We start from the raw sequence: 24,581 nt of genomic DNA, 5'->3' as shown, positions 1-24,581 counted from the left end.
GGCCCCCGGCTCAGATGGGCTGGGGTGGGTGATGCCACGAGAAAGCCACTGGAAAAAAAAGGCACACCTGTCATTTGAGGACCCGAGCAAACTTCACCCAGAGAAAGTGTTCTAGCAAACAGGCTGTGTCCCCCAGGCCCCTCCCTGCCACAAGCCCTCGACCCCGGCTCTGCGCCGTGCAGAATCCAGGTGCCTCAGAGGTAAAGTTTCCGAGGGCCTGAACGGGCAGGGGCGGGGGCAGTGGGAAAGCGGGGCTGGAAGGTCCCCCGGCTGCCCTGAGAGGCAGCGGGAGCCTTTGAAAGACTGAAGCCGTTGGGTAAACAGACACGGTCAGGCATCTTCTAAAAAGACTCTTCTTGCTGCGGCAACATGAGCTTATTCTGCTGTGTGGACGTGCCCCTCGGGGTCCTGCAGGCTTGAGAGCAATGCTGGTCCCTGACACGCACCACCAGCTCCACAAACACCACCAAGGTGTCAGGCCACAACCGCAAGGCCCTTTGTTCCCACAGCTGATGGATATTGACTATGGACTGTTATGAGCAGGAACACAGTTTGTGCAAACCAATGTTTTTTTGCACATTGACTTAAATATCAGTGCAGTAGGAGAGATCACACTTATAAAGACATTCCAATGGTGAATCTTTGCAAAGCAGATGCTCCTTCTCTAAAACAATCTCTTACCACAAACCAACTTTACAATGAAAGGCTTTAATCCATCAGCCCCATTTTAAATAAGCATTCCACCTAAATGCACCTTTGTTCTTTGAAAGTATAGACAAGTGAAAACTATGAATGCTGTAAACATTTAAAAATCATATCAGTAGGAAAATCAGTTCAAAAGCACATTTCTCTAGGGGCAGGAAGAAACATGCATATATAATAATAATAATTATTATATAAAAAGGTACAAAAAAAACAAAACAGAAAAACAGCACTGCCTCTGGTTTCATCACATCACCTAGTTCAAACTTGCAATTTGATTACTAAATAATGACTGTATTTTTTGCCTCCTGTTCATTCTATTTGAAAAAACTTGTCAACATTAACTCTTATTATCCTGTAGAAAGTTAAATCAGATCATATCCAAAGAACACAGTGACGTTAAAAGTCCTTGAAACTCTATGACCCAGCAGCTCCTCTTCAGAGTGTGCGCCCTAAAGGAACTGGAAGCAGGGACTTGGACGGACCGCTGTGCACACCTGTCCACAGCAGCACTGCCCACAATCGTCCAGAAGAGGAAGCCTCCCGAGTGACCAATGACAGATGACCGGGTATACAGAGTGTGCCACGCCCACAGGGTGGAACATGCCTCAGCCTCAAAAAGGAAGGGGATTCTGACGCATGTCACAGTGTGCATGAACCCTAACAACATTCTGCTCAGTGAACAAAGCCCCAAAAGACAAATCCTTGGTGATCCCACTTACATAAGGTCCCCAGAGTCATCGGATTCGTGGAGACAGGAGGGAGAACGTGGGTGTGAGGGTCTGGGAGGAGGGCATGGGGAGGTGCAGTTTACTGGGGACAGAGTTTTAGTTCTGCAAGACGAAAAATATTCCAAGCTAGATGGTGGTAACACTAATAGCACAAATATACTCAATGCCACTGAGTTGCATTTCAACCCATTTAAAACTTCCCTGGTGGCTCAGACGGTAAAGCGTCTGCCTACAGTGCGGGAGGCCTGGGTCGAAGAGATGCCCTGGAGGAGGAAATGGCAACCCACTCCAGTACCCTTGCCTGGAAAATCTCATGGACAGAGGAGCCTGGTAGGCTACAGTCCATGGGGTCACAAAGAGTTGGACACGACTGAGTGTCTTCACTTTCACTTTCACTTTCAAAAAGGTTGAAACGGTTTTACATTATGTACATGTGTGTGCATGCTAAGTCGCTTCAGTCATGTCCAACTCTGCACCCCCATGGACTGCAGCCCACCAGGCTCCTTTGTCAGTAGGATTCTCCAGGCAAGGATATTGGAGTGGGTAGCCATTCCCTTCTCCAGGGGACTTTCCCAACCCAGGTCTCTTACGCCTGCTGCATTGGCAGGAGGGTTCTTTACCACTAATGCCGCCCGGGAAGCCCCTAACATTATGTATATTTTACCACAATAAAGCACAAAGTTCCCAAACCTAGATATCTTAATCGAGCCGCACAAGGGGTAATTTATTATGGATGGACTCGCCTTGTCCCTCACTGAGGCCCCAACGGCCCAGGTTCCTTAAGGGTCTCTGGGCTCCTTGAGGATGTCCTCTGAGGGCGCAACACTGACATCCGCGTCCTCCCCACTGTGGGGACAAGCACACCTACCTGCTACTGGCCCCAAACACCACCCCGGGCCTCACAGCAAACCATCCTCAGAGAGTCCGCTGCTACCAGGACGGAGAGGCGTCTGTCAGCTGCATGTCAGCAAGGCAGATCCTGTCTCCGAATGTTCCTCAGCTCACCTTCTCCAAGAACACCCACAGAATGATCCACCAGGCAGCAAGATCCCTCGACGAGCGCCTCGGCTCTGAACTCAAGCGGGATGCTGCCAAGTCAGATGCACTGCACTCGGAACAACGCAGCTCTCCATCTCCCCATTTAAACACCTCAGTCCCTGCTGGACACGAAGAGGAGGTCTCAGAGGGCTTAAAAAAACAGCATCTTTACACACTCCTCCTAGGTCTTTAATTACCTGCAAATGGATTTATTACACCACCTGGCTCGCCATTAGCTAGAAATCCACCAGTGACGCCGCCCTGGCTCTGAAAGCTCCCCAGGAGTTCAGAAACCAGAGGGACCAGAGGGAACACAAGAGGGGGGGCGGGAAGGGATGCTTGGGAACGAGGCCCCGAGGGGGCCCTGCAGGAAGGCAGACAGGCCTCGGCGCTGGACAGAGGAAGAAGGGAAGCTCGCTTGTTGCACAGAGATCACACACGAAGCCCCAGCCATGCACTTGGGAGGGGGGCACCGTCCTCCTTAAAGAGTTCGCTTGTTTGGAAAGTCGGGGGAGGGGCTCTGAATAAAGCAGCCGTGGGAGGTTCCCGGTTCTTCTGAGACAGCCTTGTTCTTGGTGCCCAGAGGAGACTGGCACCACTGGCCACAGCCGCTCTGCGGGCCCTGCTCCCCGAGGGCCAGGCCATGCCACGCTGGAGACAGCCCGGGCCCAGGGCCAACACTTTCATCTTGCAGATGGAAAAAGTGAGTCCTTATAAGCCAGCAATCCCACTTCTGGGTACACACCCCAAAGAACTGGAAGCGAGGCCTCACCCCTGCTCCCTTCAGCACAATGTACATCAGCTGGAAGGTGGGCGCGACCCACGTGTCCAGGGGCTGAAGGATAAACTACACATGGTCTAGACAGACGCTGGAATACTACTCAGGCTTCAAACAGAAATCTGGACACATTGTACAACATGGGTGAACCTTGAAGACACTATGATAAGTTAAATAAACCAGCGCAAAAGGGTAAATACTGCGTGCTGCCACTGGCATGAGGTCCCCAGAGGACTCAGACGCAGACAGAAAGTAGAATGTGGGTAGCGGCGCTGGTGAGGGGGAGGGGAGGCCCGTGTGTCACAGGCGCAGTCTCAGCGGGAGACGGATGGTGGTGATGGCTGCACAGCAAAGTGCATGCACTGAACACGGCCCAACCACTTAGAAAGGGTTACGATGGTAAACTTTGTATTCGAGTTTTATACCACAATTAAACAAGGTTTAAAAAGTGCACGCAGAGAATCAGGGTGTAGTAAGAGAAAGCAGCTGGTGAATTCTATGTGAACAGCCAGGGAAGCCTCTCCGAGGAGGGCCAGAAGGTGGAGGGCAAGATAAAGACTAGACCGAGCTTGCAGGCATCTTTCATCCGCTGCCCCCAGATCGTCAGTCAGCTGTGGCAGCAGAGGGGTGAGCGATCGGTTCTGAATCCAGCCAATTCTCTCGGCATCCAAGCCAAATCTGTCTAATCCATGAGGCTTTCATGAGAAATCTCAGCTAATTACCGCTACCATTCATAACCACCTACGTGACAACATCACGTCCCCCTTCCCCTCATCCTTCATAGATGAGAAATGGACCAAGAGAACTCCAGCCTTTCCAGCTCCACACACATACTTCTACTCTGACAGTGCCATGAATTCCTTCATTCACCCAACTCATATTTAGACACCCTTTCTGTGCCAGGCACAGCCCTGAGATACAGGGGGAAAGAAGGATGAGAGGTCCTGCTCCGTGGAGTTTACTCCAGAGCAGGGGGTGGTGCTGATGGAGACGCAGATAAATCAGTGTATCTCCAGGGAGTGGTGGATGCTGGGAAAAAGGCAGACGGTCCTAAAGGAATAATTTGGGTGATGGCCACCGATGTGACATGAGCAGAATCACGGTGACAAGATGTGGCCCAGCCTGCAGAGGTCCAGGACACAGCATTTCAGGCAGAGGGCAAGGCCAGTACGAATGACCTAAGGAAGCAGGGAGAGCCCGGCACATAGAGAATGGAAACGTCAGTTTGGCTGGAAAACAGAGCGAGGTCAGCGGGAGGCAGGCCTCACAGGACCTCACAGGCCGTGGTGAGGAGCTTGGGCTGCACCATGAAAGCTGCTGGAGGGTGAGGCAAAGACCATGGGTCACTCCCCACACCCTTTGACCCGTCTGCTGCAGGCTTGTGGATGTTCAAGATGAAACAATATTGCCCAGTACCACTTCTCGTCCCCAGCAACTGGCTGTGGGCAGGTCACTAAGGGGAGGTACCCTCAACCTCTGAGAGGTGACCTTCATGGGAAGAGCATCCCTGCATCCTCTCCCACTGCTGTGCTGGCCAGAATGTGGATGTGACTGCAGAATTAGCAGACAGGGAGAGTCCGGGCCCCAGAGCCCAGAGTCCGGGCCTCAGAACCCTGGATTAATCCAGTGATGATAGACATTAACAGCTACTTTGTTTAGATCCCTGTCATTTGGGGTTTCTCTGCTGTCACAGTGAAACCGCTGCTGACTAACCCCGAGGGTCTGAAGCAGATGGGTATAAGTTCTGGTTCACACCATATAAATATTGCCCTGGTTGTAAGAGAAAAATCAGTTGCATGGCTTGACCAGGAAGATGATTCAGGAAGCTGTTGCGGTTATTCAGGCAAGAAATGGAAAGCTTTGCCTCAGGGGCTGCAGAGGGGGCAGATGATCTGTAGGATTTGATAATCAAGAAGACAGTGCCTCAAACCTGGCTGGAGCCCCAGTGCGGATGCTGGTTCTTGACGGGCTGGCAAGATGAGGGGGTGAGGCTGTGAGGCTGGCGGGGTGATGGGGGCTCTGTTTCAGCCACAAGACACCTGAAAGGCGTCCAACAACCAAGCTGAACACCCTCCAGGCCGCGGGGCGGAGGGGGTGGAACTTGGTAGGGAAGTAAGAGCTGGTGAAATAACTCACCCCCAGATGATTTAACACCATGTCTCTAGCACCGCGGGCTTCCCAGGCGGCTCAGCGGTAAAGAACCCGCCTGCCAATGGCACTCTGGGTCAGGAAGATTCTCTGGAGAAGGAAATGGCCGTCCACTTCAGTATTCTTGCCTGGGAAATCCCACGGATAGAGGAGCTTGGCGGGCTACAGTTTATGGGGTCGCAAAAGAGTTGGACGGACTGTGTGACTAAACAACGTGGTGTGTGGTTCCAGCAGCGCCGACCAACACAGACTTTAATCCATTAAACTTCATTAAAGTTACAGCCCCGCTGCCCTGCTCAACGGCCCTGTGGTGCTCTCAGAGCCCCAGGCAGTGCAGACAGCCCACTCTCAGCACAGCTGAAGGTCTTTGGAACTGCTCTGGTCTACGCCTCTTTAGAGATGGTTTATTATGATGGATTTGCTTTGTCTCACAAGCTGAGGTGCGAGAAAACCATTTTTTTATTTTATTTCTTCTTCTGTAACGTGGCCCCCAAACCACCACTGTTCTCACGCCCTCGCCCAAATGCTTCAGGCTCATGTTTATACATCGTTCTCAACAATTCCCAATATTCACAGAGGGCAGAGGTCTGCATAACCGTTCGGAAGGTAACTAACCTGAGGTCTCAACTGTCCTTTTGTTCGGAGTTGCCTTCTCAGCCCTGAGAAAGGATAGGAGCCTAAGAGACGCTCTTTCCTCAGCTGAAGGCAGATGCCTCCCGCACCCTCGCCCCAGCCCCACACGGACTCTGAGCAGCGGTGAAGCGACAGAAAAGCCAGCTGTGCAAACGTTCACTTCTACTGTCACAAGGCGGACGGGGAAAATGCCAGACAGGAGAGCCTGGAAAAGCACCAAAAGAGCAATTATCCCTGAAGTGAACATGAAATAAGACCCTACAGTGACCCCACAAAGAAGCAGAAAATAAACACACCCCCCACAAACGAGCAGGTCAGAGACCAGCACCGGGTTTCCGGGTGAGGATCACAAATGAAAAACCAGGTCTGGGCTCCGTGATACTCCTCCCGGGTATCCTGCGAAGCCCGCCTCCACTGGTGGTGTGCTCCATGTCACTCGTTGTTCAGACGCTCAGTTGTGTCCAACTTTTTTGAGACCCCATGGATTGTAGCCTGCCAGGCTCCTCTGTCAAGAAATCTCCAGGCAAAAATACTAGAGTGGGTTGCCACGCCCTTCTCTAGGGGATCTTCCCAACCCAAGGATCGAACCCACATCTCCTGCATTGGCAGGCAGATTCCTAATCACTGCACCACCTGGGAAGCAAGTGATTCAATTTCACCTTCTTAAAGAACAAAACCTGAGTACCCTGGAGCAAGCTGATATCCAACAGCTCCAGGCTGACATCCAAGTTCCAGCAACATCCCCGCCCTCCACGAACCACCGAAACACCAGGACAGCCGCCGAAGGGTGATCCTGGAGGAGACTCTCTTGTCTGTGACAAAACTGCCAAGAGAAGGAAGGCTGGGGTAAACTTCATCCTTGAGAACCAGAGATCTGAATCACTTGTTCCCCACTGAACCCCTTCCGGGGACGCCTTCTGTGACAGAGGACAGTTCGGTTCAAACCGGTTAGAACCAGGGAAAACTAGAACAGCACAGATCATTGCTCCTTGCCAGTCACCATGGGATGAGAGGACAGGACCCCAGCACCGCCTCCCCAAAACACAGAATGGAGCAAATGCTTTCTCACCAAGGCGGCGATGGCGGTCCTCTGCCTACAGGGTGAAGCCTGGACACTCACCCTGCACCCATGCCCCGGGGAGGCCCCAGCCCTTTGGGGAAACCTTCTCCTTCCCCCATGGAGACTCCCTGGGGAGTTACACCTGCTGGTCAGGCTCCTGGGTGAGAGGGAGGAACATCATGGGAAGGCGCCCGGTCCTCGGCTGGACGCGGCCAGAGAGGAAGCGGACCCTGGAAAGGGAGGGGGGTCGAGGCAGGAGAAGCCAAGCCATCAAGCTGGGGACGGGGGAGGGGGAGCTGAGGGTGGTGGGAATGAGGCCAGGGACAGGGCCACGCGGTGGGGCTGGACTCCAGACTTTAGAACATGGTTCTTGAGTCGGGGAGAGGCCTGCAGCCACCTGCAGACACGTTCCAAGCAGTCTGCAGAAACCCGTACGTTTATGTTCTCATGTCAGTGAAAACTCATCTGTTGATATGTTAACATAAGTGTCACCCTGATTGTCTGGGTGAGCAGCCAAGAACCCAGTGTGGAGCTAGGACTTCAGGCCCACATTTGTGTCTGAATTTACATGCACAAAGGCCAAAGGTCACCCCGACCAGTGGCACAGATGCAGGCTTAATAGTGGTTTGAACACAGTAGCAGGAGAACGGAGTCTCCACACGTCTAGACAGCAGTCCAAGATGTGACCAGGCTGAAGCCAGCTATGGAAAGGCCACAAGAGCACCAGAAACTGTGGGTTTGGTAGGGTTGGAAGGGTAGGTGTTTGCCATTTGCACTGGATGCTCAGAGGCCAGAGGAGCTTAGTGCATTCTGGGTCCCGTGGGTGATGAGGGACCAGCTTGAGCCTAGTGCATTCTGGGTAATGTGAGTGGTTAGGGGAGCCTACAGCATCCTGGGTAAAGTGGTTAGGGACCAGCCAGAGCCTAAAGCATCCTGGGTAATGAGAGTGGTTAGGACCCAGCTGGAACCTAGAGCATCCTGGGTAATGAGAGTGATTAGGAGCCGGCTGGAGCCTAGAGCATCGTGGGTAATGAGAGTGGTTAGGACTCAGCTCGAGCCTAGAGTATCCCGGGCAATGAGAGTGGTTGGGGCTGGGTAGAGACCAGAATCATAAGGAGGGAAGCCTGCGAAGGAGGCTAGGACAACGTACAGAGATTCTGTCCTCCGTGACCATGGGACAGGCCAGGCTCCTGTAGGTCTCAAAGAAAGGTAGAGTTTTAGATGCTCATTTTGGGGGGCTGCTCAGGCTGGGGCAGTGGAGAGCTCAGGCCAAGCTGAAAGCTGCAGGCCGCTGCGGCGTCTGGGTGAGGAAGGCGGGCCTGTGTGAAGGCCGTGGCCACAGGAAGGAGAGACTTTGAGGAGGTGGGATGGTCCTAGGTGACTGAGAGCGGACAAGGGAGCAGGGCAGGACCCGGCAACCAGCTGGGGCACCTGGACCTATTTTCCTCCACACGGTGGGGCGAGGGAGGCCGCCCAGGACTCTGATTCCAAACCCTATAGATTTTGAAGCCAGTGGCCTCTCCCTCCTCCGGCAGGGTTGCTGAGGGCGATGAGAGACAGCGTCACGTTCAGATACGACGAGTGGGTGGTGCCTTAGGGGCACCCGAGGGGGCTGACTGAGCAGGCGATCGTCTGTCCAGAAGTTCGGGAGCAGTCACAGGCTCCTGAAGAGCTGAGTGTGCCGAGAGCCCAGGCGGCAGGAGGAGTTAGTGGGTGGAGGGAGGCGGGAAGCGGGAGCCTGAGAGACCAGTGGGAAGTCGGGACAGCCTGATAACCAGGGCGCCAAGAAAGGGCCCGTGAGAGTGGCCAGTAACGCAGGACGAGGACTGGGAAATGCAGGCTGCGGATGGAGCGATGGTTGCCCAGTAGGTCAGAGGTAACTGGGGCAGAAGCAACTTCCATACAGTGATCAATGGGATCTAAATCGTTTCAAGCATAGCTTTTAATTCCTGTGTTCCCCAGAAAAATACCACCTTGTCTTCATGTCAAGTATTTCAGGAAGAAAATAACTTTTAGAAAAAATTTTGGTAAAATGTATATAAAATTTACCATTGCCACCATTTTTAAGTGTAGAAGTTAGGGGCTTAAGGGCATCTGCATTGTTGTGCAAGAAAATAACAATGGTAAATGTTCCTTATCATTGGACAGGAAAATCCGAGCTAGAAGGCAAGACGGAAATGAGATTTTTTCCTTGAAGTTGCCTGAAACAGCACATCATCTTGGCTCAATAGCTGGGAATGCAGAACTGCAGTACAGCTAGAGAGGCGGCTGTGTCCTTCGAGGGATGTTCCGTCGCTCACACCGAAGGCAGGGTGTGTACACATGCCTGTGCACGTCTGTGAGTGAGTGTGTGTGTGGCGTGGTGCTGAGCAGTGTTTTGATTTTAAGAAGTAAAAAGGAGAGACTGAGGATGTGCTGATAGTTTTTTTTAAAAACTATAGCTGATTTGCAGTGCTGTTTTAGTTTCAGGAGTACAACAAAGTGATTCAGTTATATATTTTTTTTTTCAGTTTTTTTTTCCACTCTAGGTTGTTAGGAGATACTGACTCTAGTTCTCTGTGCTATGTTGTAGGACCTTGTTGTTTATTTTATATATAGTAGTTCGCATCTGTTGATCCCAACCTCCTAGTCTTTCCCTCTCCCTTTCTTTTCTGCTTCTTGTACACATAGTTTGTTTCCTATGTCTGTGAGTCTGTTTCTGTGTTGTAAATAAACTCCTTTGCATTATTTTTTTAGATTCCACATGTAAGTGATATCACGATGTCTGTCTTGTCCGACTGACTTCACTATGAGACGTTCGGGTCCATGCATGTTGCCGCAAATGGCACTGCTTCATTCTTTTTAAGGCCGAGTAATATTCCTCCGTGCACGCACACGGCATCTTCTGAAACCAGTCATCTGTTGAGGGGCAGCAAGGAGTGTTGCCTTTGCGTGCTCAGCCCCAACAGCGCAAGTACACACGTTCATCATGGCCCCCGGTGCCCAGAAAAGCCTCAGACACTTGCTGAGTGGAGAAGAAAGCCGTCCTGTTTTCACAGGACGCCCCAAGCGAAACCGAGACTCTCTGAAGCCCAGCTGCTCCGGCGTGACACAGTCACACCGGTGCTGACAGTAAGTGTTCATGGCTCCTCATCTTGGGAGTCACATTTCTCTCTGGTCTCATGGCCAAAGTTGTGTTTTGTTTCATTTTGTTTTGGCCAATAGGAGTCTCGGCAAACCACTCATGACTTCGCCTCCCACCAGATCCATTTGGACGTCTTTGAAGAAGCCCGGTCTCCACTCGCTCCCAAGGTGACGTTCGTTTCCTCCCTCTTCTGTCTCAGTCTAGAGCCACTCTTGCTGGTCCTCAGCCCCTCTTCCAGCCCTGTGTCCCTTCCTGTCTTTCCGGACAAGAAAAGAAATTCCCGTAGCATCTAACAGGACAGACCTGTGAGCCCATCTGGCAAGCGTGCGGCAAGATAGGCGGGTGCAGAGAGCAAGGCGGGCTTTCCCAGAAGGGTTGGGGTGCGGGGTTGGGGCTGTGGCGGGAGGGCAGGGCCTGGGCCACGGGGACCGGGAAGCCGGGACCGTTAACCAGCCGCTTGCTCACCTCCTCCCACGTCACCTTGGACTTCAGTCCCCACACGCGGCAGCCTCTGGTCGGCAATGACCCAGGCTGCCCACCTGGGCTGGAGGGGGATGCTGCTCGAGCCCAGCATCCCTGGTTCCCTGTCCTCCCCGCCCCCGGGGGCTAGGACCCCCTCAACATGGAGGAGGCTCCTGGTTGAGCTTAGAATTCCAAAGTGAGAAGGCGGCAGGCAGCGGGGGTTTCCACCTGGTTTTGTTGTTTTATTTTGACTGTGGTGTTCAGTGTCGACACCTGGAATCCGTTCATCTTTGTTTTCTACTCATTTTCTCCACTGATGGTTCCAGAAGCGACTCCATAGTTCCGTGGTTCCATGGGACACATTGAACACCTATGCCCTGACTTTAGAGAGATGAAGACATAAGCACCGAGATAAGGTGATTTGTGGCAGACACGGTCGGTCCACCACGGAGCTCTCACTACTCCTGGGTCTCCAGATTTCCAGATCGTCCTGCTTCCCTCTTGGTGCGTGAACACCTCGGTTCAAATGAAGCACTCAGCCACCACTCCCATCCCACCGCGAAAATCACTATGTGTCTGCAAACACCTAGTCCTTAACGACAGACATGGTGTTAATATTAATATTATCCTCCATTGCTAAAGGGGGCTTCCCTAGAGGCTCTGTGGTATAGAATCCGCCTGCAATGCAGGAGACAAGGCTTCCATCCCTGGGCCAGGAAGATTCCCTGGAGAAGGGAATGGCAACGCACTCCAGTATTCTTGTCTGGGAAGTCCCATGGACAGGGGAGCCTGCTGGGCTACAGTCCCGGGGGTCACAAGGAGTCGGACACACCTGAGCACACACGCATGCTGGAAAAGGCATCCAGATACTGTGATTGTAGAATGCCAGATGGCTAAACATTTTCTATTCTTTCCTGCCAATTTTGAGACAGACTATCTTCACCAAGTTCAAAACACCCAAAGAAATACGCACTCTGAAGCCCCCCACACACACGCTGCCCTAACTTCCGGCAGAAGACGGCGTCTGGGCCTCATTGAAGCCACCAGCTGCAGACCGCCTCCTCTGCCCTTGTCTTTCCAGCTTTTATTGTGGACATACACAGTGCACCTTCGTGTGCTCCACAGACACGCAGACGTTTGCACTTTCTTCAGAGTGAAGTCTCAGTATAAATCCACACCACGGCTAATAGGTATGAAGAGGGAGAGAGGGGTCACCATTTTCATTTGAAGAACTGGCACCACTTTGAGAAAAATCGGTCCTCGGTGGTGTTCCTGGTTCCCCACTAGACGGCTCACCCCACCAGTCTCAGAGCAGCCCCGGGGCCCTGGCCGATGCCCCTCCAGCCTCTCAGGGGAGGGGCCCGGGCGCCCCTGGCCTCTCCTGGCATCCCAAGGGGGCACCGGCGCTGGGGCCCCCAGGAGGTGACAGGGCAGGCAGGTGAGGGCACAGAGGCCTTGTCACCTCCCTCTTCTATATCTGCTCTTCACTTGTCATGGTCTGTCTGCCCGGTTAGCAAAGTGTTTCCAGAGAAGAAAAGGACAGATGAGAACCTAAGTCCATTCTGATTTCCCAACCGTGTCATTTGGACCCTGCATCAAACAAAAACTCTTCTGAAATTAAAAAAAAATAATAATGCTTGCCAAAGACTTTGGGTAAACTCTGATTCACTGCCTTGGCTGACAAAGCCTGTTGGCAGGTCCAGTCCCACCAGAAGCTCAGGGCTGGGGCTCCCGGGGCGGCTGCTGAGCAGGCAGGGGCGCAAACAGGCGATGGGTCAGGGTGGCCAAGAGCACGTTCTCGAGAAACTGTCCCTTCACCCAAATGCGACGCAAATATTAGCGCCCTAAAAAAAAAGTCACTACACCTGACCCCACAGCCCAGTAACACAGCTACCTGGAGCTATGGTTCAGTGGATTGTTTTCTTATTATAAGCATGGCAGCTCTGACGCTCAAAAATCCTGGTGAGTGAAATACATCCCAAGGAGTATTCAGAAAAACATCAAATTACAGAAATACACACAGGACTTCCCTGGTAGATAAGAATCTGCCTGTCAATCTCTGCCAATCCGAACAGCGGACACCAGTTCTACCCTTGGTTTGGGAAGATTCCACGTGCCACAGGGCAGCTAAGCCCGTGAGTCACAACTACTGAGTCCGTGCGCCTGGAGCCCGTGCTCCGCGGTAAGAGGAGCCACGGAAAGGAGGAGCATGTGCCCTGCGACCGGGAACAGTCCCTGCTCCCCCCAACTAGAGAAAGCCTTCGCAAAAGCAATGGAGATCCAGTGCAGTCAAAAATAAATAAAAGAAAGAAATTGTATTAAAAAAAACAGATGAGGAACCCTGGAGCACCAAAGTCCCAGATTTAAACACAAAGAGAAAGAAGGACACACGATAGCAAGGAGGAACACCCTCCAGCGCACCGGAGAGGACTCACCGGAGAGGACTCACCGGAGGCCAGATCCTTCGTGTCAGCCGCATCACCCCACCCAGGGCAAACCCAAGGTTCTTCTGAGACTATTTACCAGTTAACACTCGGCTTCTCATTTTGCAAAGTAATCAGTAACTCAGTCACCTGTGAAATTTCTGGTCACTCCTTGATTATGTGTAAAATTCGTCCAATTATTTAGGCTGTCTGGGTTTGAGGAGGGTTATTATAATGAGAACGTGAAGCTTTGAGAGAATTTTTCAAGGAAATCGCTCACTGCTGTTAGGCCAAAAAACAAAAACAAGGCGTGCTCATTCACCCACCGTCACTAAGGCACGATCTCTGCCATCGAGAAGCAGGCTTCATCACTCCCACCTGGGGCGGGGGAGGTTGCTCAAAGTGGGGAGAGGAAGACAGAGATCAAACAAGAACAGATTCAAAAAATGTATACAAAAACCATTCCTCTCCCCCAGGACTTAGCACGTGGACCGCAAGTCAGCTCTAAGAGCTGACTATTTATTCTCTGCGCTTCTTTTCAACAAGGACACATCTTAGCAAAAGCTGTGTCACCTTGTGTGTGAGGTGAACCATCCCCGGGAAAAGAATTCACACGGCAAGTCGTGGATGCCCACGCTGAGAAGCACATGGACAAGACTTTCATCTCTGATGAGTCTTTATTTTCATAAACAGATAAGGAAACCGGATGCTCGTGTCTTTCCTTGGTCTGTGGGTCCCTGCCCCTGGCCTGGCTAGGTCACGATTTTCTCTTCTCTCTTCTTCGGTCAGAGCCAAAGAGATACAAGGAGGCCACCAGGGCCGCCCAGGTGGGTTAAATTACTTGAGTATCTCGTGCAGCCTCAGAGGTGGCCGGACCCCGCCTGCAGCCGCCACTGGCAGTTCAGCGTCACTCCGTCTCTGGCTTCTGCCAAAGGGCTTCCAGGTACAGACTCCTGGGGAAGATGCCAACGATCTCTGGTTTATGTTCTAATTACACAACCTCATCTTCCTTTGGTGAATTTAAGGAAACTACAGTTTAAAGGAGGGAGTCTTTAACTGGAACGTACCGTAGAAAAATTCCAAAGCAGAAAAAGCCTTAAGCAACCCTGCACATAAAAGCACAAACGGCTTCCCTCGTCAGCAACACGTCTCAAAACAGAGTCCACCTTCACAAGCTCCGCGAGCCACGAGATCTGCCAAAACCATGACTCTCCTCACTTACAAGGCCAGGCACCTGCGAGACGGGAAAGAGAACCACATCCTGTCTCCTCTGACCAAGTTCAGACCTTTCCCGCAGATGCATTAAGTGAGATAAAAACCTGCCAGTGGGAGGGATAAAACGTCAGGGCCATTTAAAATTTATCTCCCGAATAATCAACGCCTCCAGTGTGAAAGCTTCAGTCCAGAATTATTTTAACCCTGTGACCAGGGTTAGCAAGAAATTCCTTTAAGCGAAACAAATTGCCAGGCACTCACTAAGCATAGGTACTACTTGTGTACCAAGCAGCACACCGGTTAGGAAATTCAGTCACCAGCCCCGTGGACCGAGGGCTGGGGTCTTCAATGCCCATCACCAGCCTCTGTTTCCTCCAAGATTGCCGGGGGAGGGGCTGCCCCGATACTGTCCGTTTAGAACTTTCTTTCCTTTTTTGAGCCTCTCTTCCCAAACTTAGTTCTCTTGCCGTCTCTCAATCAACCCCCTGATTCACACTGTTCAAATATTATCTCAGTGAACTTCAGACAATCAATTACATTCTTCTGCTTTATTTTAATTTTGCTATATCACATATCATATCAACCTGATAGTGGGCCACTAGTAGACACTTGGAAATTCTCACCACAGTGGTATCTGCCGTGACGTCTGGTTTGTAATACCAATCTAAGAAAATGTAACTCTTTATTTATGACCTGTTTCATTTCAGAGAAAACTTAAGACTGCTCACACAAATCCATACAATAAAACAACACTGAACTTATGGTGATATGAAAATGGGACAAAGGAAAAATGAAAGCAGAAAATTTCAAATAAAACTAGGAATGGGGCCAGCATTTAAAGCTCAGCTTGCCGAGCCCATACACATGCTAGATAAGATTCGAAGTTTTCCAAGCTCCCCAGCAGTCAGTGGAAAGAGAATCACTTACGGGTGGCAAAAATATGCCAGCTCGCTGGCCAAATCAGCCACCATCTGTTTCTGTAAATAAGGTCTTACTGGAACACAGCCACACCTAATCATTTACATCTTATTTACTGCTTAGTGCTGGAGAAGACTCTTGAGAGTCCCTTGGACAGCAAGGAGATGAACCCATTTGTCAATCCTAAAGGAAATCTACCCTGAATATTTTTCACAGTCACAGGCTTTGTAGGGCCAACGGCGATTCTGAGTGAGGCTGAAAGGGTGCCATGTGGGGCAGTTTTTCTCTAGGTCTGGTGAATGCAGGGGAGTCTGCAGAGATGGCCAGTGCAGGTCCTCCCACCCCTGATCAGAGGCTGGCAGGGCTACTGGGTCGGGCTCCTCTCCCAGTGAGCCCCAAGGGTTCTCCCAAGCCCTCCCTGTGGTCTCTGGCAGCAGTGGGCATGCAAGATAAAGCTGATATGTCAGCTTTGCTTTAAGGCTCTTTTCTGTGAACGTCCTCTGCACTGAGTTTGACAGACACCAGGGTGGTGAGACGGAGGCTGTTTACTCTGCTGAGCCCCTGAAGCCCACTGTCCCATTCTGCCAGCCTGTAGAACTGCCCCTAGAACAGGGCCCCCCAGGAGGCGCAGCACGGCACGCTCCCGACAGAACCGGAGCCCGTGGGGATGGGGCCCTGGAGAGCAGACCCCACATGCTGGTACACACCTGGGGTCTCCTCCAGAAAGGGCAGGGAAGCCGCTCCTCTGTGCAGACCACGGGGGCAGGGAGGGAGGAGGGCCTAGGCAGCTCCTACGGAAGTGCTCAGGCTCAACACCCACCCCCGAGACCTCTGTTCAAAGAGACAAGCCCTCCACAGGGCCCTCACCTCGACCCACTGACCTGGGACACGTACACTCCTAAGGACCCCCAGAGCAAGGCTACCAGGATAAACACAAATAACCTGAAAACGGTGATGTCTAAGAACCCAGAACTCAAGTCAATGTCAGAAGGAGATAACAGAACAGCCGAGTGTGGATTCAGGAGAACACGTCTGCAGTCCTGTTCTTCTCTGTGACTATAAAACCATGTTGTAATCGAGTATAGTTCTATCCTCTATAATAGGGAACAAGATCCAGCTGATTGAACAGTGTCATTTAAAGGGATCACACACTAAAGAAAGGTAGCTGCACCTTAAGATGATCAGAGCTATCCTTATCGACCCCTCTAGAAATTGCTACTTAATCTCTGATCCTACACATGTTGACAAAGGGAAAGAAAAAGAAAATATGTTATAAATAATCTTATATTATTCCTTACAGTTCTTTCCACACCATGATTAAAAAATATAAAATGGAAAATAAATATCCACACGGAAGACCTTCCTTCTCCTTGTGGGTGGGCAGCCGTGTGCTAGAAAACACCAAAGAAGTAAGACAGGTATCCTTGGCACGGGCCGTCAACACAGAGGACCCCGGACCCCCGCGGTGAGCCGAACCCCGCTTCTCCAGGCGGCGACGCAACCCCCACGCGCTCCGAAGCGTCCTGAGCCCGAGCCGGGGCTCCGGCTGGAGGGCAGGTGAGACGCGCAGCCTGGGAGCAGGGTCCGCGCCGCGGAGGACGCCGTCGTCTGCGCTTCAGACCTGCCCGAGCCTCGTGCGCGGCGGCCACACGGTCCCTCACCTCCTCACGGCCCCCCGAAGGCCCCTACTTACTCAGCGCGTACAGGGTGAGCGTCACTCCCGCCAGGCAGAACCCTTCGAAGAACCTGAGTGTGCTGAACATGGTCACGTTCACAGACAGCGCCACGGTCAGTCCGAAGATGAGGATGAAAATGATGGAGAAGAGCAGCACGGGACGCCGGCCGAACCTGCACGCGGACGGGGACACGGTCAGTCATGGGCGGCCGGGGCGGGGCCGGGGGCGGTGCCAGCAGGAGCTGGGGCGGGGACACGGTTAGTCATGGGCGGGTCAGGGGCGGGGCCAGCAGGAGCTGGGGCGGGGACACGGTTAGTCATGGGCGGGTCAGGGGCGGGGCCAGCAGGAGCTGGGGCGGGGACACGGTTAGTCGTGGGCGGGGCCGGGGGCGGGACCAGCAGGAGCTGGGGCGGGGACACGGTCAGTCATGGGCGGGGACGGGGCGGGGCCAGCAGGAGCTGGGGCGGGGACACGGTTAGTCACGGGCGGCCGGGGCGGGGACGGGGGCGGGGCCAGCAGGGGCTGGGGCGGGGACACGGTTAGTCACGGGCGGCCGGGGCGGGGACGGGGGCGGGGCCAGCAGGAGCTGGGTGGGGGCCACACGGAGTCTGCGCCCTCCTGGACCCTCGTGGGGAAGCCCGGGGGTAGGGGGCCGTCAGGGGACGCGCCCTCCCCCCATCCTCTAGATAAGGGAACCCAGGTCAACAGCTGCTGCGTGACAGACGTGAGACAGGAACCAATTCCTGTTGGCCCGTCTACTCCTGAGTTTATGGGGGTGATTCAACAGAACCAACAGTAACTCCCCAAACTTCAACCTTGGCACACCCAGCATAAAATGGCTTGGATGCTGTGACCTTTGGAACTGGCTCCAGAGTCAACACAGACACAGGGTGAGTGGCTTCCAGCTGTTTCTCTGAGTTGTCCACTAGCCCGATCTCGACTTTGCCCGCGGCCTGGTGAGCCAAGGGCCAAGCCGGCGGCCGGCTGGTTTCAGCTCCACGATGAGAAGTAACCAGAAGGGAGCACAGACTGAACGAGGGTGGCCTGAGCTGTAAGGATGCACGTGGACCTGGAAGGGAGGTCCCCAGGGGCCCATCCTCTGCATTTAGGGAAAGGCCAGCGCACCCTGGACGGGCGGCCACAGGGCCGGCCCGAGCGAGCTCGGTGAGCGATGTGCTTCGAGGCGTGGCGGGGGGCGTGGGGGCGGCCCTTGCTCACCACCTCTCCCAGACCAACCCCCCCCCACACACACACACACACGAGTAGGAGCATGGCACAGCCAGCGTGGACTAGAAGGAAAGCTCTCAGAGAGGCTGGACTCTGTTTGCCAAGGGAACAAAGTCCACGCCTGGAACCCCAAACACCTGGACATCCACCTGGAAGGGCAAATAGAAACGGGGAGCAGGTTTGGGGTTGCCTGAGGTTGGGGAGAGAACGGCAGAGATTGGGAGTGGGCAGAAGAGGGGAACGTTCTAAACACAGTGTGTGCCAGTGGCCATATGTATAACCTGCAAATACACCAAAACTCACTGACCTGTGCACTTAACATGCCTGAGCTTCATGGTGTTTAAACCATCTCTCAATAAATCTGTTTTTAAAAAAAGCAATACGCGGTAGCGTCTGGCCTTGCCTGTGCAGGAGACAGATGTTATTTCTACATACTCTGGGGGTGGGAGCTCCAGGACAGCATCTCATTCAGGATTCCTTAGGCCTCTGAGCATCCCCGTCCATCACCCCGGGTTAGAGAAATGGGGCCAAGGCTGTGAGCTCAACGCAACATAAGTCAATTTTCTTGTCGAGATTTTAGCCATTACTTCCCTTCACTTGTGCTGGGTCACTTAGCCCTTACCAGGAACGACTATAGGAAGTTCTGTCCAAATCCAACTCGTCTACAGAAATGAATTTAAACATGGCTCAGCTGGCTTATTAAAATGAAGGAAACCAGAGTCTAACTTATCCCTGTTTATTTCCCTCTGCTTCCCCGTCTGTCCTGCATCGCAGAGTGTCGAGATCACTAACAGGACGACAGACCGGGCACCAAGCAGCTGCGGGCCTTCCTGCCTCCCTGACGCCCACCGGACACAGTCTGGTCTGTCCTGACAGTTTAGGGAATATCCCGGATTTCTGTTTAACTTGTAGAAGCAATTCTAAATCTTGCCCTCCCAAGTGGCTGCTAAAATCATTAAGTGAAAATTTGTATTGGGAATGGGGGGCAAACATGGTCTTCAAAGTCAGAGCCCTGGGCCCGAACCCAGGCTCCCTGGGGAAGGAGGTCCTGAGCAGGACCCGCTGGGCCCCATCAGCCTCGGGCTCTCTTCAGGAAGGGCCATCGGGTGTAGATGTGTGCACGTGTTTAGAAGCCCCTGGGGTTCAAATGGGCCCTGGCTCTCCCCAGAGCGAGGTCTCCTACCAGATGACTGGTAAACTCGCACTCCCAAATCTGTGATGCAGAGACGTCGTCGGTCAGCCAGGACCTGTGACGGGCAGAATATTGGCCTTGGGGGTGTCCCCATCCTAACCCCCAGAGGCTGTACCACCTCTCACGGCACAAGGGCTCTGCAGATGGCATCAAAGTGAAGGGCCTCGAGGTGAGGCAGCTGTGCCGGGAGCCTCTCCTGGCTGCCTGGAACCAGGGAGTCGGTCTCACTAGAAGGACCTGACCAGCCACAGGGGGCTTGACTAGAAGTGGGGCCAGGAGCCAAGGAACAGGCGATCCTCTGCTGTTTGTAGTCGCCAAGTCGTGTCTGACTCTTTGTGACCCCATGGACTGTAGCTCGACAGGCTCCTCTGTCCATGGGATTTTCCAGGCATGAATCCTGGAGTGGGTTGCCATGCCCTCCTCCAGGGGATCTTGCTGACCCAAGGATGCAACCTGCGCCTCTTGCATCTCCTGCATTGGCAGGTGGGTTCTTCATCACTGGGCCACCTGGGAAGCGAGGGAGAGTCTCTAGAAGCTGGAAAAGACTCCTTCCCCTCCACTGGCCAAGCTCAGCCCAGAGCCAGAGGGAAGGGGTCTGCAGTGCAGCCCATACACAGCCTCCCAGGACCGGCAGGATGAGAAATGTGCAGAGTCCAGCAAAAGACCCAGCAAGAGAGGGAGCGAGGTCATCTAGCCAGAGCCACTGACCCAGCTGGTCCCCATCCTCCACCTAAACTAACACGTTACCAGCAGGACATGCTGGCCAGGCCAGACTGAATGTGTGTGCAAAATAGTCACCTTAAAAAAAAAACAAACAAGAAGCCATGCAGCTGAAGTTTCACTAGACACTGACTGGGGTCTTGGCATAACCTACGACCTGATCAACTTCGCGACACGGCCGTGGAATGGTGCCAGCGGCTGGGAACCCGGACTTCCCTCTATATGTGTTATCTCCTTTGAAGCGAGGCTCCGGCAGAGAGTAAAATGCTAACAGTAGATCAGTCAAGGGTGGAAAATACCAAACCTTCAAACTGGAACCGAGGCCCACTCAGAATGTTCAGAAAGCCGCAGCACAAGCCGCCTGCCCCGACCCTCTGGGCACCCCTGGCCCATTCCCCCCCACCGCCGCGACCTTGGAGAAGGGGCTGCAGCTCAGCCCCTGGCTGCTTGTCAAGGAAGACCCCAAACTCTCCCGTCTTGGTCCCCAGGGCTGGTGTGTGATCAGGGAGGCCGAATGCCATTGATGGGCGAGGCATAAGAAACCACAAAACCACCTGTAAACAACTTAAACCACTGCGGACCTCTCAGGCAAAGTCTGCATTGACTTTCCCTATTAAAGCACTGAATCAGCACGCTAAGACCTTAGTCAAGTCCATGTGTTTAGGGAGAAGTGATGTGGTTATATTACTCCTTATCTTCCCAACCTATTTCAGTGTAGGTTTCTGGGAAACAAAATTTCTTGTGGTTAAAACACTGGGATTGGAGTGTCTTTTAGGTCAGTATAGCTCACTCTGAAAACCTTTAAGTTCAAGTATTTGGTTTGAAAAGAAAAAAAACGAAAGCCTCATCCTTTCCCAATCCTGCTCCCTCCGCTCCTCCCAAAAAAACCCACCACCAAACCCCACGTGAGGGCCTGTGTGGGTTTCCACAGGTCACTCCCAGCATCTCTGTTCCTGCCCTGGGGAGGATGCCCGTAAGAAGAACTTACAGATGATGATTCAGCAAATTATGAACACACAGGGAATCACACTTCATGTTAATGCAAGGAACACCCAATTAGACGCTAGCTTTCGGGGAAGAACTTTCCAAAACTTGAAAGTGGTCTCTCTGGGCTCCCCCCCGCGGGCACTCCCCACAGCGCCGGCCAGCGGTCTCAGTCAACCAGGACAGAGGGCACCCAGGGGCGCAGCCTCGGCCGTGAGGAGCCTGTTCCAAATCACTGCCGGCTTTATTAAGTCTGCGATTCAAGAGGCCCTTATTCGTAAATAAAGTCCCTTAAAGAGAAAGAAGGAGGGAGCAATGGCACTCCACTCCAGTGCTCTTGCCTGGAAAACCCCATGGATGGAGGGGCCTGGTAGGCTACAGTCCATGGGGTCGCAAAGAATCGGACACGACTGAGCGACTTCACTTTCACTTTTCCCTTTCATGCATCAGAGAAGGAAATGGCAACCCACTCCAGTGTTCTTGCCTGGAGAATCCCAGGGACGGCGGAGCCTGGTGGGCTGCCGTCTATGGGGTCGCACAGAGTTGGACATGACTGAGGTGACTTCGCAGCAGCAGCAGCAGTAAAGAGAAAGAACGCCTAGCAGGGAGGGGTCCCCGCACCTCTCTTCTTCGGCAGCCCCCCCCCCCCGCGAACCCCGGCAGCACTGGGCCACGGCCTGCTATCCGGGCGAGTCCCCACTGCTGACACACGCCCTGTGACTCAGTTTCCACACCCTCGGAGCCCGGCTCTGGGGCCGCAGGAGCTTCATTTCAAATGCTGGCTCTCCACCCTAAGGGCATCCGGGGATTTTACTTAAATGTCTGTGCTTCTGTTCTTCCCCAGGAGATGGGGGGATGCCAGTTTTCCACTGGGAAACAGGGGAGCTGTGTGGAGGGGACAGTTTAATCCATGGAGACGCTCAGCACAGAGTCGGGCCACACAGGCATCGGTGAGGGCGGGCTGCTAACGCCGTCACTCCCACCACAGCGACCCGTGTCTGCATCCCACCACCGTCTCGCTCCCCCCGGAACCCTCACCTGGCCCCTCACCAGCCCAAGGGAAGCACATTTATTCTTGTCTCTGGTCCCCACCCCTCTGCCTGCCCTGCCCAGCCGCCATCCACAGGCCATACACTTTTCAGAGCCCAGCTCCCCGTGGGCCTGCAGAAGCATCTCCTGGCCAAGCCAACTTACAGGGACGGTCCCTCTCTGAGATCTGCCTGCATCCATCCAGCTCTCGAGGATGAAGAGTCTGGCTGTCCTCTTCTCGTCTTTTGAGGCCCCTGGTCTGTCTATGCTCGCTCAGGGCCCAGCCCTTAAAGCCTTGCAGCCACGTTCCCAGGCTCTTTCTAACCTCACTCTCTCAGGAGGAGATGGGTGGCTGGCTGCAGGCTGGTTTTGCTAGATTCCAGCAGCCAGGGAACTGCAATGAATTTAAATTCTCACTTCAAAAGGGTCTGCTTTGTGCACTGGCCAACTCTCTCTGTCTGAACTCTGCAGGGGGCTCCTGCCCCCGTCAGCTCTGGCCTCAGTGCCAGAGCCAGGGGAGAGCCTCGGTCGTGGCGAGCTCAGGCCGACCTCGCCCCGGGAGGCGGCAGAGGCTGCTGCGGCTCCAGGGGGTGCGGTGTGGCGGGCATGCGGGTACTTACCAGTCAGCAATGCATCCAGTTATCAGGTAGCCAAAGATTAATCCAACCAGTAAGGAGAACTTAGCGACATGGACCTTCCAGGCATTATCACACACAAGATCCCACTAGAGAGGGGCAAACAGAAAACAGATCAGAGAGAAACGCACGCAGAGGCCAGCGTCCCCAATCACAGAGCGCGCATCTCTGCGGGCGGGGGTCCTGATGCCCTTCCCAGGCTGTGTCACACGCACCCCTGGAGTCTCTCAACGCTTTGGAGCATCCAACAGCGAGAAATATCACCTGGCCACAGAAGGCAGTGTGATGCTTTCGTCTGGGGCAGAGGACAGAAGTCTGCAGGGTCTGGTGCCCTGATGCCATCTGCGGGGGGTGGGGGGGTCCTCCCTCCATCCCGGCAGGGACGCAAGACCAGGCGTCCTCGAGCACCGACAGCTAGCATGTGCCCCGCAGTGGGAAGCCCCTGCCAGCGTCTGCACGTCGTGTCACAACAGCACGAGGAAACTAAAAGCGAGCTCTGTGTTTCCAGCCCGAAAACCCCCCAAACTTCGTAAGTCATCTTAATAGTTAAGACGGTCAGTGGTCAATACTGAAAGAGCAGTGTGAAGCAGCCTTACATTTTCCCTGTCAGTGCCGCTCATGTTTCCCCATATTCCAGGCTAAAGCCACCTGCTCCACTTGGAGAGAAAGCCAATCAGTTGGTGCACACAATTTTTAGACTAGCTTTACAGATAAGCTTTATTATTTAAAAAAATAGAAACAGCCCTCCAATCTTTCCCTCCTGCTTTGGCAGAAGTGGGAGAGAAATGCACGTCCACTCCCTCCGACTGACGTGTGTCCAAGGGAAGCACATGTGGGCGCCGGCCCTCAGTCCACGGGCAGCTGACGTCTGGGTCTGAGGGGCAAACAACCGGGGTCTCTGCATCAGCGGGCTTCGGGAAAAGCCGCGCCTCTGCACCAGCCTCCGTGGAGGGAGGCAGAGCCGCCTGTGACGCTGTCCCCTGGACTCCGTGGGACACACCCAGGGCGGGGCCCCGCTGGCCGCCCACGTCGCATCACTGATGACTCAGATTCAGGGCTTCTTTACGGGGCTGCAGTCCTCCCGTGTCTGCTCAGGGACCCGCAGCAGCGTCACCGGGAAGGCGTCAGAAACGCACACTCTCGGGCCCAGGCCAGACCCCAGGGGAGGTTTTGCAGGAAGCGCAGTGAGGCGGTTTAACATGCCGTCCGGGTGACCGTGAGGCTGCCCCGGGCGGCCACGTCCCTGCCCATTCGAATTCGGTGAATGAGCTTCCCAGGCCGGGGCTCAAACAATCCACCCTCAAGCGCAGGGGGAGGTCGGAGGCTCCAGGGAACACGCCAGCCAGGGCTGGCCGGTGCAGCCAACGCCAGCTCAGGAGGCTGGAGGGGCAGCTAAGGGGGCTTCTGGAGGCCAGCCCGGAAAACCAACACTCACGTGTACCTGGTTTCTAGGAGCAAACGTATTCATAACAACAAACACCTCCCACGGCACACCCTGCATGTCTAACCTGGACACACAGCCTGAAGCGCTGCTGTGAGTCACAGCCCTGGACACGCCGGTGTGTGTCGAGTCTGTACCCCCTTGCCCTGCTTTCTACCTTCTGAGGCTGCTCCTGCTGTTTTCCCTCCTCTCCTCGAAGCCCACAAGGTAACCGATCCTAAGGGTACGAGCTGCATCTCCCTGCCCAGCTGGTCCCGCGGGCCGGGGAGAGACTGACAGCCCCCGTGGTCATCGCAGCCCAGCGCCATGGCAGCTCCCCGCACCTCCTCCGGGCACACGCTTGGCAGGGGAAGGGCATGCCCTGTCCCAGGTGCTGCTGGGGGAGGGAGAGGATGGGGGCACCAGGTGCCCGCTCTGCCCAGGGTCTCCACCCAGACGTCCCACT

General features: G+C 53.9%; 1 protein-coding gene and 2 long non-coding RNA genes across 12 annotated transcripts in view; 2 read left to right on the top strand and 1 right to left on the bottom strand.

The window, feature by feature from the left end:
• SLC22A23 (solute carrier family 22 member 23) overlaps window positions 1-24,581 on the bottom strand; it is a 124,133-nt gene that overhangs the window by 63,696 nt on the left and 35,856 nt on the right. For 5 of the 8 annotated variants that reach the window (XM_081524205.1, XM_081524202.1, XM_081524201.1 and 2 more), the window contains exons 2-3: window positions 22,681-22,784; window positions 16,926-17,080 (exon numbers count right to left, since the gene is read on the bottom strand). In XM_081524205.1, the coding sequence (XP_081380331.1) occupies window positions 16,926-16,995 (70 nt within the window). In that variant the 5' untranslated portion in view covers window positions 16,996-17,080; window positions 22,681-22,784. Of the gene's footprint in view, window positions 1-13,757; window positions 14,053-14,243; window positions 14,293-16,925; window positions 17,115-22,680; window positions 22,785-24,581 lie in introns of those variants that run through there. The other 3 variants (XM_081524207.1, XM_081524208.1, XM_081524203.1) reach the window with 3 other exon arrangements.
• LOC145518933 (uncharacterized) lies at window positions 8,106-16,564 on the top strand. 3 transcript variants are annotated; one of them, XR_014063472.1, is made up of 7 exons: window positions 8,106-8,299; window positions 9,239-9,414; window positions 9,937-10,043; window positions 10,129-10,201; window positions 10,295-10,381; window positions 11,003-11,092; window positions 11,758-12,282. It is a non-coding gene; the product is annotated as an uncharacterized LOC145518933 (long non-coding RNA). The 3 variants fall into 3 exon arrangements; XR_014063471.1 differs by having other exon boundaries at window positions 11,003-11,180; XR_014063470.1 differs by lacking the exons at window positions 11,003-11,092; window positions 11,758-12,282 and adding an exon at window positions 16,533-16,564.
• LOC145518934 (uncharacterized) lies at window positions 17,065-18,511 on the top strand. The gene is made up of 3 exons (XR_014063473.1): window positions 17,065-17,101; window positions 17,738-17,798; window positions 17,903-18,511. It is a non-coding gene; the product is annotated as an uncharacterized LOC145518934 (long non-coding RNA).

This window comes from Giraffa tippelskirchi, chromosome 8 (genome assembly GCF_054371585.1).
Source record: "Giraffa tippelskirchi isolate mGirTip1 chromosome 8, T2T-mGirTip1v1.2.pri, whole genome shotgun sequence".
In the NCBI taxonomy this organism is placed as follows: Eukaryota; Metazoa; Chordata; class Mammalia; order Artiodactyla; family Giraffidae; genus Giraffa; species Giraffa tippelskirchi.
This window is presented reverse-complemented; position numbering and strand designations above follow the sequence as displayed.